The 15,299-nt window shown below is 45.9% G+C and overlaps 1 protein-coding gene across 1 annotated transcript in view; it reads left to right on the top strand.

The window, feature by feature from the left end:
* cacnb3a (calcium channel, voltage-dependent, beta 3a) overlaps nt 1–15,299 on the top strand; it is a 32,351-nt gene that overhangs the window by 6,725 nt on the left and 10,327 nt on the right. Inside the window, exons 3-13 of the mRNA XM_031793969.1 lie at nt 9,921–10,040; nt 10,170–10,292; nt 10,564–10,673; nt 10,828–10,904; nt 11,041–11,060; nt 11,185–11,262; nt 12,990–13,048; nt 13,465–13,565; nt 13,875–14,026; nt 14,425–14,520; nt 14,617–14,787. Coding sequence (XP_031649829.1) covers nt 9,921–10,040; nt 10,170–10,292; nt 10,564–10,673; nt 10,828–10,904; nt 11,041–11,060; nt 11,185–11,262; nt 12,990–13,048; nt 13,465–13,565; nt 13,875–14,026; nt 14,425–14,520; nt 14,617–14,787 — 1,107 coding nt within the window. The remainder of the gene's footprint in view (nt 1–9,920; nt 10,041–10,169; nt 10,293–10,563; nt 10,674–10,827; nt 10,905–11,040; nt 11,061–11,184; nt 11,263–12,989; nt 13,049–13,464; nt 13,566–13,874; nt 14,027–14,424; nt 14,521–14,616; nt 14,788–15,299) is intronic.

The raw sequence follows: 15,299 nt of genomic DNA, 5'->3' as shown, positions 1-15,299 counted from the left end.
GAGTTGTCGTCTTTTCCTAGACTATGTTGCTGTGTGCATAATAGCAAAGTTAACCAGCATATCGGCGTTGAGAACAATGCAGTGGTGGCAGCAGCGGAGTTAGGAGGTGAAAAAACAGCCCGTTTCCTAATTGTAGAAGAAAAGTGGGGAGAGAGGAAACCCCAACTTAATTGGGTCTATAATCAATGACCGAAATGTTAAAGGTGCCTGGCTTTTACAGTCCATTTAGAAAGTATTCAGACCCCTTGACTTTATCCACATTTTGTTACGTTACAGCCTTATTCTAAAATTGATTCAATTGTTATTTTCCCTCATCAATCTACACACAATACCCAATAATGACAAAGCAAAAGGAAATATCACATTTACATAAGTATTCAGACCCTTCACTCAGTACTTTGTTGAAGAACCTTTGGCAACGATTACAGCCTCGGGTCTTCTTGAGTATGACACTACAAGCTTGGCACACCTGTATTTGGGGGGTTTCTCACATTCTTTTCTGCAGATCCTCTCAAGCTCTGTCAGGTTGGATGGGGAGCGTTACACCACAGCTATCTTCAGGTCTCTCCAGAGATGTTTGATCGGGTTCAAGCCACTCAAGGACATTCAGAGACTTGTCCCGAAACCACTCCTGCGTTGTCTTGTCTGTGCGCTTAGGATCGTTGTCCTGTTGGAAGGTTAACCTTTGCCCCAGTCTGAGGTCCGGAGCGATCTGGAGCAGATTTTCATCAAGGATCTCTCTGTACTTTGCTCCGTTAATCTTTGCCTCGATCCTGACTTGTCTCCCAGTCCATGCCACTGAAAAACATCCCCACAGCATGATGCTGCCACCGCCATGCTTCACCATAGGGATGGTGCCAGATTTCCTCCAGACGTGACACGTGGCATTCAGGCCAAAGAGTTCAATCTTGGATTCATCAGACCAGAGAATCTTGTTTCTCATGGTCTGAGAGTCTTTAGGTGCTTTTTGTCAAACTCCAAGCGGGCTGTCATGTGCCTTTTTACTGAGGGCTGGCTTCCATCTGGTGACTCTACCATAAAGGCTTAATTGGTGGAGTGCTGCAGAAATGGTTGTCCTTCTGGAAGGTTCTCTTATCGCCACAGAAGAACTCTATGGCTCTGTCAGAGTGACCATCGGGTTCTTGGTCACCTCCCTGACCAAGGCCCTTCTCCCCCGATTGCTCAGTTTGGCTGGGACGGCCAGCTCTCGGAAGAGTCTTGGTGGTTCCAAATGTCTTCTATTTAAGAATGATGGAGGCCACTGTGTTCTTGGGGACCTTCAATGCTGCAGACATTTTTTGGCACCCTTCCCCAGATCTGTGCTTCAACACAATCCTGTTTTGGAGCTCTACGGGCAATTCCTTCAACCTCATTGCTTTTTCTTTGCTCTGACATATGCACTGTCAACTGTGCGACCTTAGACAAGTGTGTGCCTTTCCAAATCATGTCAATCAATTGAATTTACCACAGGTTGACTCCAATCAAGTTGTAAAGACATCTCAAGGATGATAATTGAAAACAGGATGCACCTGAGTTAAATTTCAAGTCTCATAGCAAAGGGTCTGAATACTGATGTAAATAAAGTGTTTCTGTTTCTTCTTTCTTTTTTTTATAAGTTAGCAAAAATGTCTAAAAACATGTTTTCTTTGTCATTATGGGGTATTGTGTGTAGATTGCTGAGGAACATATTTTTGAAGTCAATTTTAGAATAGGGCTGTAACTTAATTAACAAATAGTGGAACATTTCAAGCTGTCTGAATACTTTCCAAAGGCACTGTATATCTACAGAAACAAGACAGATCGTGCTTCTGTTGCCTGTTTGAGTGTTTGTTTAATAGCCTACTGATTCCAGGAGAACCAAAGCCTCATGCAACCACAACATAAACACATTCGGCTGGTTTTGATCTTTGCTATACTGTAATGAAGACTTTACACTTTTTCCTTTAGAACAGCCTCTCTGGTATTATTTATAATCTATGTAGTGTTATTTACACGGTTCCAAATTGTCATAAAAAGCATAGACTATTTATAAAAAATAATAACCCTCCTTTTTCTTGATCTCCTTATTGTTCTTATTACTATTATTGTTATGATCATCATTATTATAGTAATAAGTCATGTCACTATCATTAGTAGGCTTAGTATAGGAGCCTTGTATAACCACCATCGAGCTGTAGGCCAGACTAAGCATCCTGTTTAGTCTGAATAGCGGAACTTACTTAGGCCTATATTTCAAAACGTATAAAGGCTAGAGTACTGTATCAATCAATCATTCATTTATTAATATCATCACACAGCATACCCGTCGCTCACGATTTGACATGCATTCAAAGTTTTAAATAAAATAACAAAGTGACCCTTGAAAAATTAGCACAAACAAAAAATAAACCGTTCCATGTTGGAAATTGCATTCATGAATGAATGCGACTGGTTTTAGTCTTTGCTGTAATAAAGGCAAAAAGGCAAAAACAAATCAAATGTTACAACAGACTCTCTGGTATTTACATTGTTCCAAAAGGCCAGAGAAATGATATTGGAATCTAACGGCACCTGTTTGGCACACAATATGTACGCAGTGCTGGCTCCTTACCTTATTTTTCTAGATCTCCAGTATTTTCCACAACTAGTCAAATTTATTCCACACATCTGACTTCCCCTTTACCTCCTGAGCAACCAGTAAACATTCCCCCGTTTCGAGTTTATTTGTCACATCCCCTGAATTCTTCCAGATCAGGTATTCCCAAAATGGGGTAAGCAATGCCGTCTGGGTACACCAAATAAACATACAAAAAACAGTCCATTTATATTTTCCAACGGGGCCATACATTTGGGTGAGTTTTTCTTCTTGCCTGAGTAGCCTCGTTTCACTGCCAAAAAATAAAATTAAACCATCTAGTGTTCATCGAAATAACAACACAATGTCAAATACAGGTAGCCTAGTTAAATAATTAACATCCAATCACATTAACCGTTACTTGTCACGGGAATTCCACTAATGGTACGTATGTAGCCAAGCATAGCTGCTGCTCATTCCATTTGCTCGAAAAATTGATAAATGGTTAAAAAAAAGTAAGGCCCTTAGAGACACATAATAGCTCTACTGTCACGCCCTGACCATAGTAAGCTGTTTATTCTCTGTGTTGGTTGGGGCAAGAGGCAGCCCCAAAAAATGGGGGGGGGCACACAGGGAAATTGTTTGGAGTCAGGGTTTAGACCTGAGCCAACTCCCCGTGCTTACCGTGGGGAGTGTGTGACCGGTCAGGCACCGTGCTATGCGGTGATGCGTACTGTGTCTCCAGTGCGCATTCACAGCCTGGTGCACTCTGTTCCAGCTTCCCACAGTTGCCGTGCTAGAGTGGGCATTCAGCCAGGACGGATTGTGCCTGCTCAACGCTCCTGGTCTCCAGTACGTCTCCTCGGTCCAGGATATCCTGTGCCAGCTTCCCGCACTTGCCGGGCTGGAGTGAGTGATCCAGTCAGGAAGGGTGGTGCCAGCTCTGCGCTCTAGACCTCCAGTGTGCCTCCACAGTCCAGTGCGTCCTGTGCCTCCTCCCCGCACTCGCCCTGAGGTGCGTGTCATCAGCCCGGTGCCACCTGTACCGGTCCCACACATTAGGCCTTCAGTGCGCCTCCACAGTCCAGACGTCCAGTGCCTCTTCCTCGCACTCGCCCTGAGGTGCGTGTCATCCGTCTGGTGTCACCTGTACTTGTCCCACGCATCAGGCCTCCAGTGCGCCTCCACAGTCCAGTACGTCCTGTGCCTCCTCCACGCACTCGCCCTGAGGTGCGTGTCACCAGCCCGGTACCACCAGTGCCGGCACCACGCATCAGGCCTCCAGTGCGCCTCCACAGTCCAGAGCTTCCGGCGACAGTTCCCAGACCAGAGCTTCCGGCGACTGTTTCCAGTCCAGAGCTTCTGGCGACGTTTCACAGTCTGGAACCTCCAGCGATGGTCCACAGTCCGGAACCTCCTGAGAGGGTCTACAGTCCGGAACCTCCTAAGATGGTATCGGGTCCGGAACTTCCTGAGACAGTCTACAGTCCGGAACCTCCTGATACGGTCTACTGTCCGGAACCTCCTGAGACGGTCTACAGTTGGCGGTCCGGAGCCTCCAGCGACGGTCTATGGTCCGGTTCCTCCGGCAACGATCCACGGTCTGAAGCCTCCGGCGACTATCCACGGTCGTCTAGATGAAATGTACTTCTATGGTGGCCTGATATGGTTCCCAATCAGAGGCAGCTGTTTACCATTGTCTCTCATTGGGAATCATATTTAGGTAGTCATTTCCCATTGTTTATTCGTGGGATCTTGTATACATTTAGTTGACTGAGTGCACACCAGTAGCGTCACGTTTCGTTTGTGCTTTATTGTTTTTGTTTATTGAGTTTCGATTTATAAAAAATATGTGGAACTCTACTCATGCTGCACCTTGGTCTACTCATTACGACGAGCGTGACATCTACTGGTAGTACTGCTACTACCAGCAGTACTACACCTGCACCTGTCGACGACACAAGTTGTTCTGCTTCCACGAACACATCCAATGCTAGCATCAGTAATTCTACATTTGTTGTTAGCCCAGCTAGCATGGACACTGACAGTTGTGAATCTGATGCAGCCAAAGAGCTACTGCCACCTTACCCAGGAAAACACCGAACAACAGACAGGGACCTTGGACCATCGAAAAGGTGCAAATATGATGAGAACTACATTGATTTGGGGTTCACTTATATTGGGAGTAGTGCCTTTCCTCAGCCACGGTGTGTTAAATTTGCAAAAGTACTATCTCACAACTTCATGAAACCTTAACTCTTGCGCAGACATAAAATAAAAAATAAGCCACGGGAGTTTTTTGAGCGAAAATTAAGATGACTTTCTAGTAGTAAGACATGTATAAAAGCAACAGATACCATGAATAAGAAGGGGCTAGAATCGTCTTATATGGTGAGCTACCGAGTGGCTAGGACAGGCAAGCCCCATACTATTGTGGAGGACTTCATTCTTCCTGCTGCCGCGGATATGGCTGGGACAATGCTGGGGGAAAAGGCCAAAAAAACTATACAGACAAATGCCTTCATCAAACAACACTGTCTCATGACACATCAGTGACATGGCAGGAGATGTTTTGAAACATTTACTGCTTCGCATACAAGCCAGTGAATTATATGTGTTACAGCTCTTGGTATTTGTCCATTACGTTTATGGGGGGTCAATTAATTAAGGAAGACATCCTCTTCTGTAAACCACTGCAAACCAGGACAACAGGATAGGATATTTTTTAAGTACTGGACAGCTTTGTGACATCAAATGGACTTTTGGGGGTCAAGATGTTTTGGTATCTGTACTGATGGCACAAAAGCCATGACAGGGAGACATAGTGAAGTGTTAACGCGCGTACAAGCAGTTGCTCCCGACGCCACTTGGCTACACTGCAGCATCCACTGAGAGGTTCTTGCTGCCAAGGGAATGCCTGAAAGCTTGTAAGACATTTTGGACACTACATGGAAAATGGTTAACTTTGTTAAAGTAAGGCCCCTGAACTGTCGTGTATTTTCTGCACTACGCAATGATATGGGCAGCGACCATGTAACACTTTTACAACATACAGAAGTGTGCTGGTTATCAAGGGGCAAAGTATTGACATGTTTTTTTGAGAGACGAGCTTAAAGTTTCACTTGTCTGACCTCTTGCATGATGATGAGTTTCTCACACGACTGGCCTATCTGGGTGATGTTTTTTCTCACCTGAATGATCTGAATCTAGGATTACTGGGACTCTCCGCAACTATATTCAATGTGCGGGACAATATTGAGGCTATGATTAAGAAGCTATTTTCTGTCTGCATTAACAAGGACAACACACAGGTCTTTCCATCATTGTATGATTTTTGTTGTGTGCAAATCAAGCTTACAGACAATGTCAAATGTGAAATAGCTAAGCACCCGAGTGAGTTGGGTGCGCAAATACGCAGGTTCTTTCCCAAAACGGATGATACAAACAACTGGATTCATTATCCCTTTCATGCCCTGCCTCCAGTCCACTTACCGATATCTGAACAAGAGAGCCTCATCAAAATTGCAACAAGAAGTTCTGCAATTTTTGTATTTAATCAGAAGCCACTGCCAGATTTCTGGATAGGGCTGCGCTCAGAGTATCCTGCCTTGGCAAATCGCGCTGTTAAGACACTGATGCCCTTTGCAACCACGTACCCATGTGAGAGTGGATTCTCGGCCCTCATTAGCATGAAAACTAAATACAGGCACAAACTGTGTGTGGAAAATTATTTAAGACTGAGACTCTCTCCAATACAACCCAACATTGCAGAGTTATGTGCATCCTTTCAAACACACCCTTCTCATTAACCTGTGGTGAGTTAGTCACAATTTTCAATGAAAAAATAAGGTTTTACATGTAAGATGGTTAACTAAAGAGCAAAAGTATTGATTATTATTATATTATTATTTGTGCCCTGGTTCTATAAGTGCTCTCTGTCACCTCCCACGAGCCGGGTTGAAACAAAAACTCCCACTCATTCTTATGTTTAATAAATGTATCGTATAGTGTGTGTGTGGCAGGCTTACAATGATGGCAAAAACAACATTTGAGAATGAGCTGACCCTGGTGCTAGATGGGGTATGCAGCTGGAGGTTGAATGTTTGAACGGGACTATAAAAAGTTTGGGAACCACAGTTACAGATTAATGAATATGAAAGTGGTGTGTCTGTGTCTGTGTGTGTATGCGTGTGCGTGTCTGTGTGTGTGTGCGCGTGCGTGTGTGTCTGTGTCTGTGTCTGTGCGTGTGTCTGTGTGTGTGTGCGTGTGCGTGTGTGTGTGTGTGTGTGTGTGTGTGTGTGTGTGTGTGTGTGTGTGTGTGTGTGTGTGTGTGTGTGTGTGTGTGTGTGTGTGTGTGTGTGTGTGTGTGTGTGTGAAGCCAGGGGTGTAAGTGTGAGTGGAGGGATTCCAGCAGCAGGTGTGAGGTCCCCTGCTCCAGTGCTCACTTTAATAATGGCTGGGCATGGCAGCCCAGGAGACTCTCTCAGAGCTGATCTCTACACTTTAATAATGGCTGGGCATGGCAGCCCAGGAGACTCTCTCAGAGCTGATCTCTACACTTTAATAATGGCTGGGCATGACAGCACAGGAGACTCTCTCAGAGCTGATCTCTACACTTTAATAATGGCTGGGCATGGCAGCCCAGGAGACTCTCTCAGAGCTGATCTCTACACTTTAATAATGGCTGGGCATGACAGCACAGGAGACTCTCTCAGAGCTGATCTCTACACTTTAATAATGGCTGGGCATGGCAGCCCAGGAGACTCTCTCAGAGCTGATCTCTACACTTTAATAATGGCTGGGCATGGCAGCCCAGGAGACTCTCTCAGAGCTGATCTCTACACTTTAATAATGGCTGGGCATGGCAGCCCAGGCGACTCTCTCAGCACGCTAAAGTCATTAAGAAGCACTTAGATACGGCTCTTTTCCCACTCCTGCCATGTACGTCTAGTAAACATGGCTGTGTGTGTGTCTGTGTTTGAGTGCATGTGTGTGTGCGTTCGTGTGTTCGGTTAAGTACAGTTTGTTCACATTGAATACAGCGCTGCTACAGAGCGCAGGAATACAGTTTCACGCCTGTGTCAGCATCCAGTGCTGCTTTCTTAATCAGTCAGGTCTGTCTGTCTGTCTGTCTCACAATCTCCTCCTCCACCCACCATCACTCTGTCCCTCCCCTCCTTCACACAATTTTATTGTCTAATCTAAATCCTAAGATCACCTATGCGTATCTCATTACATAAACTCTTTCTCCCTCCCTCCCTCCCTCCCTCCCTCCCTCCCTCCCTCCCTCCCCTCCCTCCCTCCCTCCCTCCCTCCCTCCCTCCCTCCCTCCCTCCCTCCCTCCATTCAGCGCTTTCTGCACCTCTCCTTATCTTTGAATGCATCTCTCTCGTTTCCCCTTTCCAATGCTCATCTCTGTGTCTTTCTCCTTTAATATACGCCTCTAACTCTACCCCCCCCACTTCCCCTTTCTCTCTCTCTCTCTCTCTCTCTCTCTCTCTCTCTCTCTCTCTCTCTCCCTCTTTCTTTCTCTCTCTCTCTCTCTCTCTCTCTCTCTCTCTCTCTCTCTCTCTCTCTCTCTCTCTCTCTCTCTCTCTCTCTCTCTCTCTCTCTCTCTCTCTCTCTCTCTCTCTCTCTCTCTCTCTCTCTCTCTCTCTCTCTCTCTCTCTCTCTCTCTCTCTCTCTCTCTCTCTCTCTCAGGCACAGACCACTCTAGCATTGGTGCAGTGTTGGCTTGAAGAATGTTTGTGCTGAAAATCTTATTCAGTTATACCATAGAAGCCTAGTGATAGAGCATTCAAGGCTCCCCTGTCGTCGTATTCAAATGACTGCTTTGTGCTGTCTCAACATTATGTATATAGTATGATGCAGGTAGGAAAATTCAAGATGGCGTCGTACTGTTGTTACGAGGCTGAGGCTGGTCAGATGAATAGAGGTGTAGGTAATAGAAGTGTGTGTGTGTGTGTGTGTGTGTGTGTGTGTGTGTGTGTGTGTGTGTGTGTGTGTGTGTGTGTGTGTGTGTGTGTGTGTGTGTGTGTGTGTGTGTGTGTGTGTGTGTGTGTACATCAGCACAGAGAGGTTCATAAAGCCCCAGAGTGCCCCCCCCCCCTATCTCTCTATCCACCCCTTTCTCTCTCTGCTCTAACTCTGTTCCCCAGTCCGGCCGGCTTTGTTTGCTGTAGTGTTGACAGAATCAGGGCTGAGTTTCTTCAGAGGAGCCAAATATAGGGGAGCAGAGATATACTGTACTCCGCCCAGACTGCACCAAGCACAACACTTCTGTCTCTCTCTCCTCTGTTGAGAAGTACAAATATGATCTTTTTTTCCCTCCCTTTTCTGTTTTTGGCAAAGGATTTTCATTTTGCTCATGTATCCCTATTGTGGTTGATAGTTTGAATAACTCTTACAGCCTTGTGGTTTTCCGCATTCATCCGCTGAATCATTTGACACCATTTGATAAATAGCCTACTAGATAGCACCTGTGCAGGACCATTAGCTACTCTGACCTAATAATGCATCTTAATGTCAGCAAGGCGTTTGTTTATCGACGCTATGAAGTCATTGTTTTCATCCACTTCTCTCACAATGCCATTGTCGTCCACGACAGGATCCTGGGGCGTGTCCTCATATTAGGCCACTCAATTATTAATGAGATGTATAGACAGTATATTTTACTAACAAGCAGAAGTCCATAGAGGATATGCAGGGAGGATAAGGGATGTATGTGTGCTGCACCGCATTGCTGGGGGATGAGGGGGGCAGAAGAGAGAGGAGGCCACTATATCCTTTGTGCTATATTTGGTGTACCAAGCAGAGAGCTAGTGTGGGGGAGAGGAAGCAGGAGACAAAGTGGATGATGATGAAGAGAGAAATGTCAAAGAAAGAGAAAATATGATGTGTTAGAGTGTGTGTATATTGCCTCCAGTATGACACAACAGAAGAATAGGTTTCAGTCTGCAGGCTATTGTCTGTGTGATCTGTGACTGTCACCACTATTTAGATGACAGCAGGAATGTGATGTAGCAGGTTGTGTGTGTGTGTGTGTGTGTGTGTGTGTGTGTGTGTGTGTGTGTGTGTGTGTGTGTGTGTGTGTGTGTGTGTGTGTGTGTGTCTGTCTGTGTGTGTGTGTCTGTCTGTGTGTGTGTGTGTGTGTGTGCATACACGTGTGTGTGTAAGAGAGAGGCTGTCTTTGTGTATGGTTCTTCAGGCTCTTACCTCACCTCAGACCCCTGTCCTGATATCAACCACCACCACCTCTATATTTGTCTCACAACCAATACAAGTAAATGTCAAAAATATGTTGGGTTGTCGCATACATAGGTGCAGTGAAAGGTGTTTTTACGTAACCTCTCCTCTCCCTCTCCAGGGGTCGGCTGATTCGTACAACAGTAGACCGTCGGACTCCGACCTGTCAGCGGAGGAGGACCGCGAGGCGTATCGGCGTGAAGCCGAGCGCCAGGCCCAGCTCCAGCTCGACAGAGCTAAGGTGTGTTTTGTTATGAAACGCACACACACACACACATACTCACAGATGAACGCACGCACGGACGCACACACACACACACACACTATTGGTAACTCTAACTGAAATGTTGTTTGTTGTCGGTCCCTGCAGTCTAAACCTGTAGCGTTTGCGGTGAAGACCAACGTGGCTTTCTGTGGGGCTCTGGATGAGGACTGTCCCGTTCAAGGAGCTGCAATCAACTTCGAAGCCAAAGACTTCCTGCACATTAAGGAGGTGAGGAACTGTGGAGGGAGGACTCACTCTTCTCACCCCTCTCCCCTCTGTTCATCATGGAAACAACAGCCGCTGTGGAAAGCATCCACACGGTCATTCCACGTAATTATGTTAATCGGGTTAGATATTATACACTGATACACTGATTTGTATCGTGCTGTGTTAGGTGATATTGAGAAATACTGTCCATTGTACTTCCAGAAGTAGCTACAATAATGACCTGGATCAAGCAGTGCCCATGGTGTAATGTTGAGTTATGTTGTTGTAACAGAAGTACAACAATGATTGGTGGATTGGTCGTCTGGTGAAGGAGGGGGCAGACATCACCTTCATCCCCAGCCCTTTACGCCTGGAGGCTATGAGACTCAAACACGAGCAAAGGTGAACCAACATGTCCTGATGTTTGTAAGAATATGGGACATTAGAGGAATATCGCGGTCATAATTTCATATTGTAACGTATCCTCAAACTAACATTGAACTGGGCTTCTTCATAATTAACCCGTCACCTTTGTTCTGAAATGTCTGTTGTGCAGGAAAAGAGGGGGGAACTCTTCCTCCAGTCTGGGTGACATGGTGTCTGGGAGCTGGAGGACAACGCCGCCATCTGGTGGTGAGTATAAGCATTACACCCTCAGACCATTTTCTCAGGAATCGAATACTGTATTATAAATTCAACCTTGATCTTTCTTCTCACTCACTGATATAATATCTTATGTCACTGATTGTACTTTTCTCGTTTTCAAAAGACAAACCGAAGCAAAAGCAGGTACGTTTTTAATGTCGTATAAAAAAAAAACATGAACCTGTTTCAAAGGGTGAAACCGACAGGAACTTTGATTGACCACGCTCTCTATCTTTCTCTTGATCTCTTTCTCTCTTGTTTCACACAGGAACACATTCCTCCGTATGACGTGGTCCCGTCTATGCGGCCGGTGGTCTTAGTGGGGCCGTCACTGAAGGGGTATGAGGTAAGTGTCTCTCGCTCCCCCTTCTAGCAAGAGGCCAAGAACAACGTTTCTACTAGGGGAAGGCAACCTTTGGTCCTTCTACTTTGGAGGACTGAATTACACTTGCAAATGGCGGTCAGCTTAAGCTAACCGTCTGAAGGAGCGGTTGGTTGAGAAACACGGTCTTAGAACCAGTTAAGAACCGCCTCTTGTCAGCTCCATCTAGTGATAATGATTCACATTTCTCCCTCGGCTCCACAGCTGAATAATAACATCCCAATTCAGACAGTGGAATGAACACCAAGCATGGCTAATTCATTGATCTATTTTTAGATGCTTCTTTCATCTGGGGTTCAGTTTCAATGAATTTCAAAGTACACTGAGTGTACAGAACACTAGTACACCTGCTCTTTCCACGACATAGACTGGCCAGGTGAATCAAGGGGAAAGATATGATCCCTTATTGATGTCACCTGTTAAATCCACTTCCATCAATGTAGATGAAGGGGAGGAGACCGGTCAAAGAAGTTTTTTTTTTTAACCCTTGAGACAATTGAGACATGGGTGGTGTATGTGTGCCATTCAGAGGGTGAATGGGCAAGACAAAAGATTGAAGTGCCTTTGAACGGGGTATGGTAGTAGGTGACAGGCGCACCGGTTTGAGTGTGCCAGGCGCACCGGTTTGAGTGTGCCAGGCGCACCGGTTCGAGAATTGCAACGTTGCAGGGTTCTTCACGCTCAACAGTTTACTGTGTGTATCAAGAATGGTCCACCACCCAAAGGACATCAAGCCAACGGCAAGCCAGTGGTTGAAAACGTGTCGTTGATAAAAGACGACAAAGGAGACTGACACGAATTGTGCAGAGCAACAGATGGGCTACAGTTAGTCAACTGACAGTCCATTACAACATTGGTGCCCAAAGATCCATGGAAGAGTGCACAACTCGTTGTATCCAGACACGAATGGGGTTTGGCAGCCGACGACCTTACAGAGTTCCCACTTCTTTGAGCAAAAAACAAGGAACTGCAGTTGCTGTGGGCTAAAGAACAAAAACCCTGGACACTGGAGAATTGGAAAAACATTGCCTGGTCTGATGAATCCCGGGTTCCTGCTGTTTCACGCTGATGGGAGGACTAGGGTGTGGAGAAAAGTACATCGGTACATGCATCCATCATGCCGTGTGTCAACATTGCAGGCTGGTGGTGGTGGTGTGATGGTGTGGGGTGCGTTTTCATGGCACATATTGGGCACCTTGATAAAAGTGGAGCAACGTTTGAATGCCACAGGACATCTGAACATCATAGCCAATCAGGTGCATCCCTTCATGGCAGCAGTGTATCCATGTGCTAATATAATGCTCCATGCCACAAGGCTAGGATTGTCCAGGAATGATTCCATGAACATGACAGTGAATTCAGCTTACTGCAGTGGCCTGTCCAGTCACCAGATCTCAATCAAATTGCCCCGACGAATTGAGGCTGTTCTGAGGGCAAAAGAGGGGGGGGGGGTGCAACTCAATATTAGGAAGGTGTTCTTAATGTTTTGTACACTCAGTGTATACTTCTTTAGGCAACAGGATTCCTCGCACACTTGTTGATTGTCTTGCCAAGTGTGCCTTTTGATGCTGGGGGCTTAGACTTAGAAGCAATGGTGGTAAAGTTGTACGTTTGTTCCACTGATGCTGAGATAGTTTGATTGACAATGATATGCATCCAAGATCTCTTTGTCTTTCTCTACCCTCTCTCAGGTAACAGATATGATGCAGAAAGCTCTGTTTGACTTCCTGAAACACAGGTTCGACGGACGGTTAGTACTGTATATACAGGCATCCTGACTAATCGTCAGCTGCACATTAAAGTAGCTAGTTGTTTGTTAACATTTGCGCCACTTAGCAGACACTCTTATCCAGAGAGACAATTAGGGTTAAGTGCCTTGCTCAAGGGCACAGACAGGTTTTTCATCTAGTCGGCTCGGGAATTAGAACCAACGACCTTTCGGGTTACTGGCCCAACGCTCTTAACCGCTAGGCTACTTCTCTCTTTTATGTACATCTATGACACAGGTGTTCTTTTGTTTGCTCGCCCTCAGTTTGATCTCTCTCTGAACCTCCATGACATTCATCGCTGTGATCTTTTTTTTTGTCTGTAGTGTGTATTAGCAGCGTATTTGTAGTCGATGTTGTTTATTGTGGGTTGATCCTGTTTTGTTTCGGACACCTGCAGAATCTCCATCACACGCGTTACGGCAGACCTATCTCTGGCCAAGAGATCTGTGCTCAACAAGAGGCCAATCATGGAGAGATCCAATACTCGCTCCAGCCTGGGTGAGTACACACATACACCAGTGGAGGCTGCTGAGGGGAGGACGGCTCATAATAATGGCTGGACTTGAGTGAATGGAACAGCATCAAACCATGTGTTTGATGTATTTGATACCATTCCACTCATTACCACAAGCCTGTCCTCCCCAAATAAGGTGCCACCAACCTCCTGTGACACACACATGCACGCACACACACACATTCCCTTTAAACATGCACATTTGTTCGATGTAAACACTATTAAGTGTGTAAGCGTCCAAAGTGCATGGATTGATCTCTAGGTCTAATGTTATGTATCTCTCTCCCCTACAGCCGAGGTCCAGAGTGAGATAGAGAGGATATTTGAGCTGGCCAAAACCCTCCAGCTGGTGGTTCTGGATGCAGACACCATCAACCACCCGGCCCAGCTAGCCAAGACTTCCTTGGCCCCTATCATTGTATACGTCAAAGTGTCCTCGCCAAAGGTACATAGCTAGACAACCTCACTTCGTACATGTCCTGCAGATGTAGTGTGAGTGGATTTAGATGAAGATATCTTTTCATCTTTTGAATTTCTCTTCTTTATGAAGCCTTTATAAAGCCTTCTTTATAAAGCTACCCTCTCTCCCTGTCTCTTTCCTTCTCTTTTCCCTCTCTCTCTCTCTCTTGCTCACTCTCTTTCTTCCCCCCTTTTTCTGTCTCCTTCCCTTTTTCTGTCTCTCCTCCCCTTTTTCTGTCTCTCCTCCCCTTTTTTTCTCTCTCTCCTCCCCTTTTTCTCTCTCTCCTGCCCTTTTTTTTTATCTCGCCCACCTTTCTCTCTCTCTTCCCCTTTTTCTCTCTCTCTCCTCCCCTTTTTCTGTCTCTCCTCCCCTCTCTCTCTCAGGTGCTCCAGAGGCTGATCAAGTCCCGGGGGAAGTCTCAGAGCAAACACCTGAATGTCCAGATGATGGCCGGAGACAAACTGTCTCAATGCCCCCCTGTACGTGGACACCCCATCATACAGTAGTATTCACAGCTACTATTACAATTCAACCAACTGTCTGAAATTGATCTCCCTCCCACTGTTCCTTCATAGGAGATGTTTGATGTCATTTTGGATGAGAACCAATTGGAGGATGCGTGTGAGCACTTGGCTGAATACCTAGAGGTGTACTGGCGCGCCACTCATCTTCCCGACACCACCCCCATCAACCCGCTATTAGAGCAGAACCTCATGACCCCGCCCTCAGCCAACTCTAGCCTACAGGTGAGATGCTTCTATGTGGATGGAGGAGGGAAGGTGGAGGGGAACAGAGACAATTGGAGATGGGAGAATGGAAAAAGGACAGATAATGAGATAGTGAGTTTTTGTAGGGCAGTGTTTCTTCATCCTGGTCCCGGGGAACCAAAGGGGGGCACATTTTGGTTTTTGCCTTAGCATTTACACGCCTGATTCAAATCGTCAAAGATGATGAGTGGATCATTTGAATCAGCTGTGTAGTGCTAGGGCAAAAACCAAAATGTGCCCCCCTTTGAGTCCACAGGACCAGGAGGATGAAACACTGCTTTAGTGGGAGGGGGGTGTTTATATGGTTGTTGTGTGTTGCATCTGTCCTTACAGTACTATACCAGATTCCCTCTATCCCCTTTCTCATGTCTGTCTGTTTGTCCGTCTTCTCACTCATCCCTGCTTAACGTTTTTGCAGTTTTCTGAAACACAGGAATTAATTGAATGATCGCTTACCGTATGGGGTGAGTAGGAGGGTTTATGTATGTACA

Source organism: Oncorhynchus kisutch, linkage group LG17, assembly GCF_002021735.2.
Source record: "Oncorhynchus kisutch isolate 150728-3 linkage group LG17, Okis_V2, whole genome shotgun sequence".
NCBI lineage: Eukaryota > Metazoa > Chordata > Actinopteri > Salmoniformes > Salmonidae > Oncorhynchus > Oncorhynchus kisutch.
This window is presented reverse-complemented; position numbering and strand designations above follow the sequence as displayed.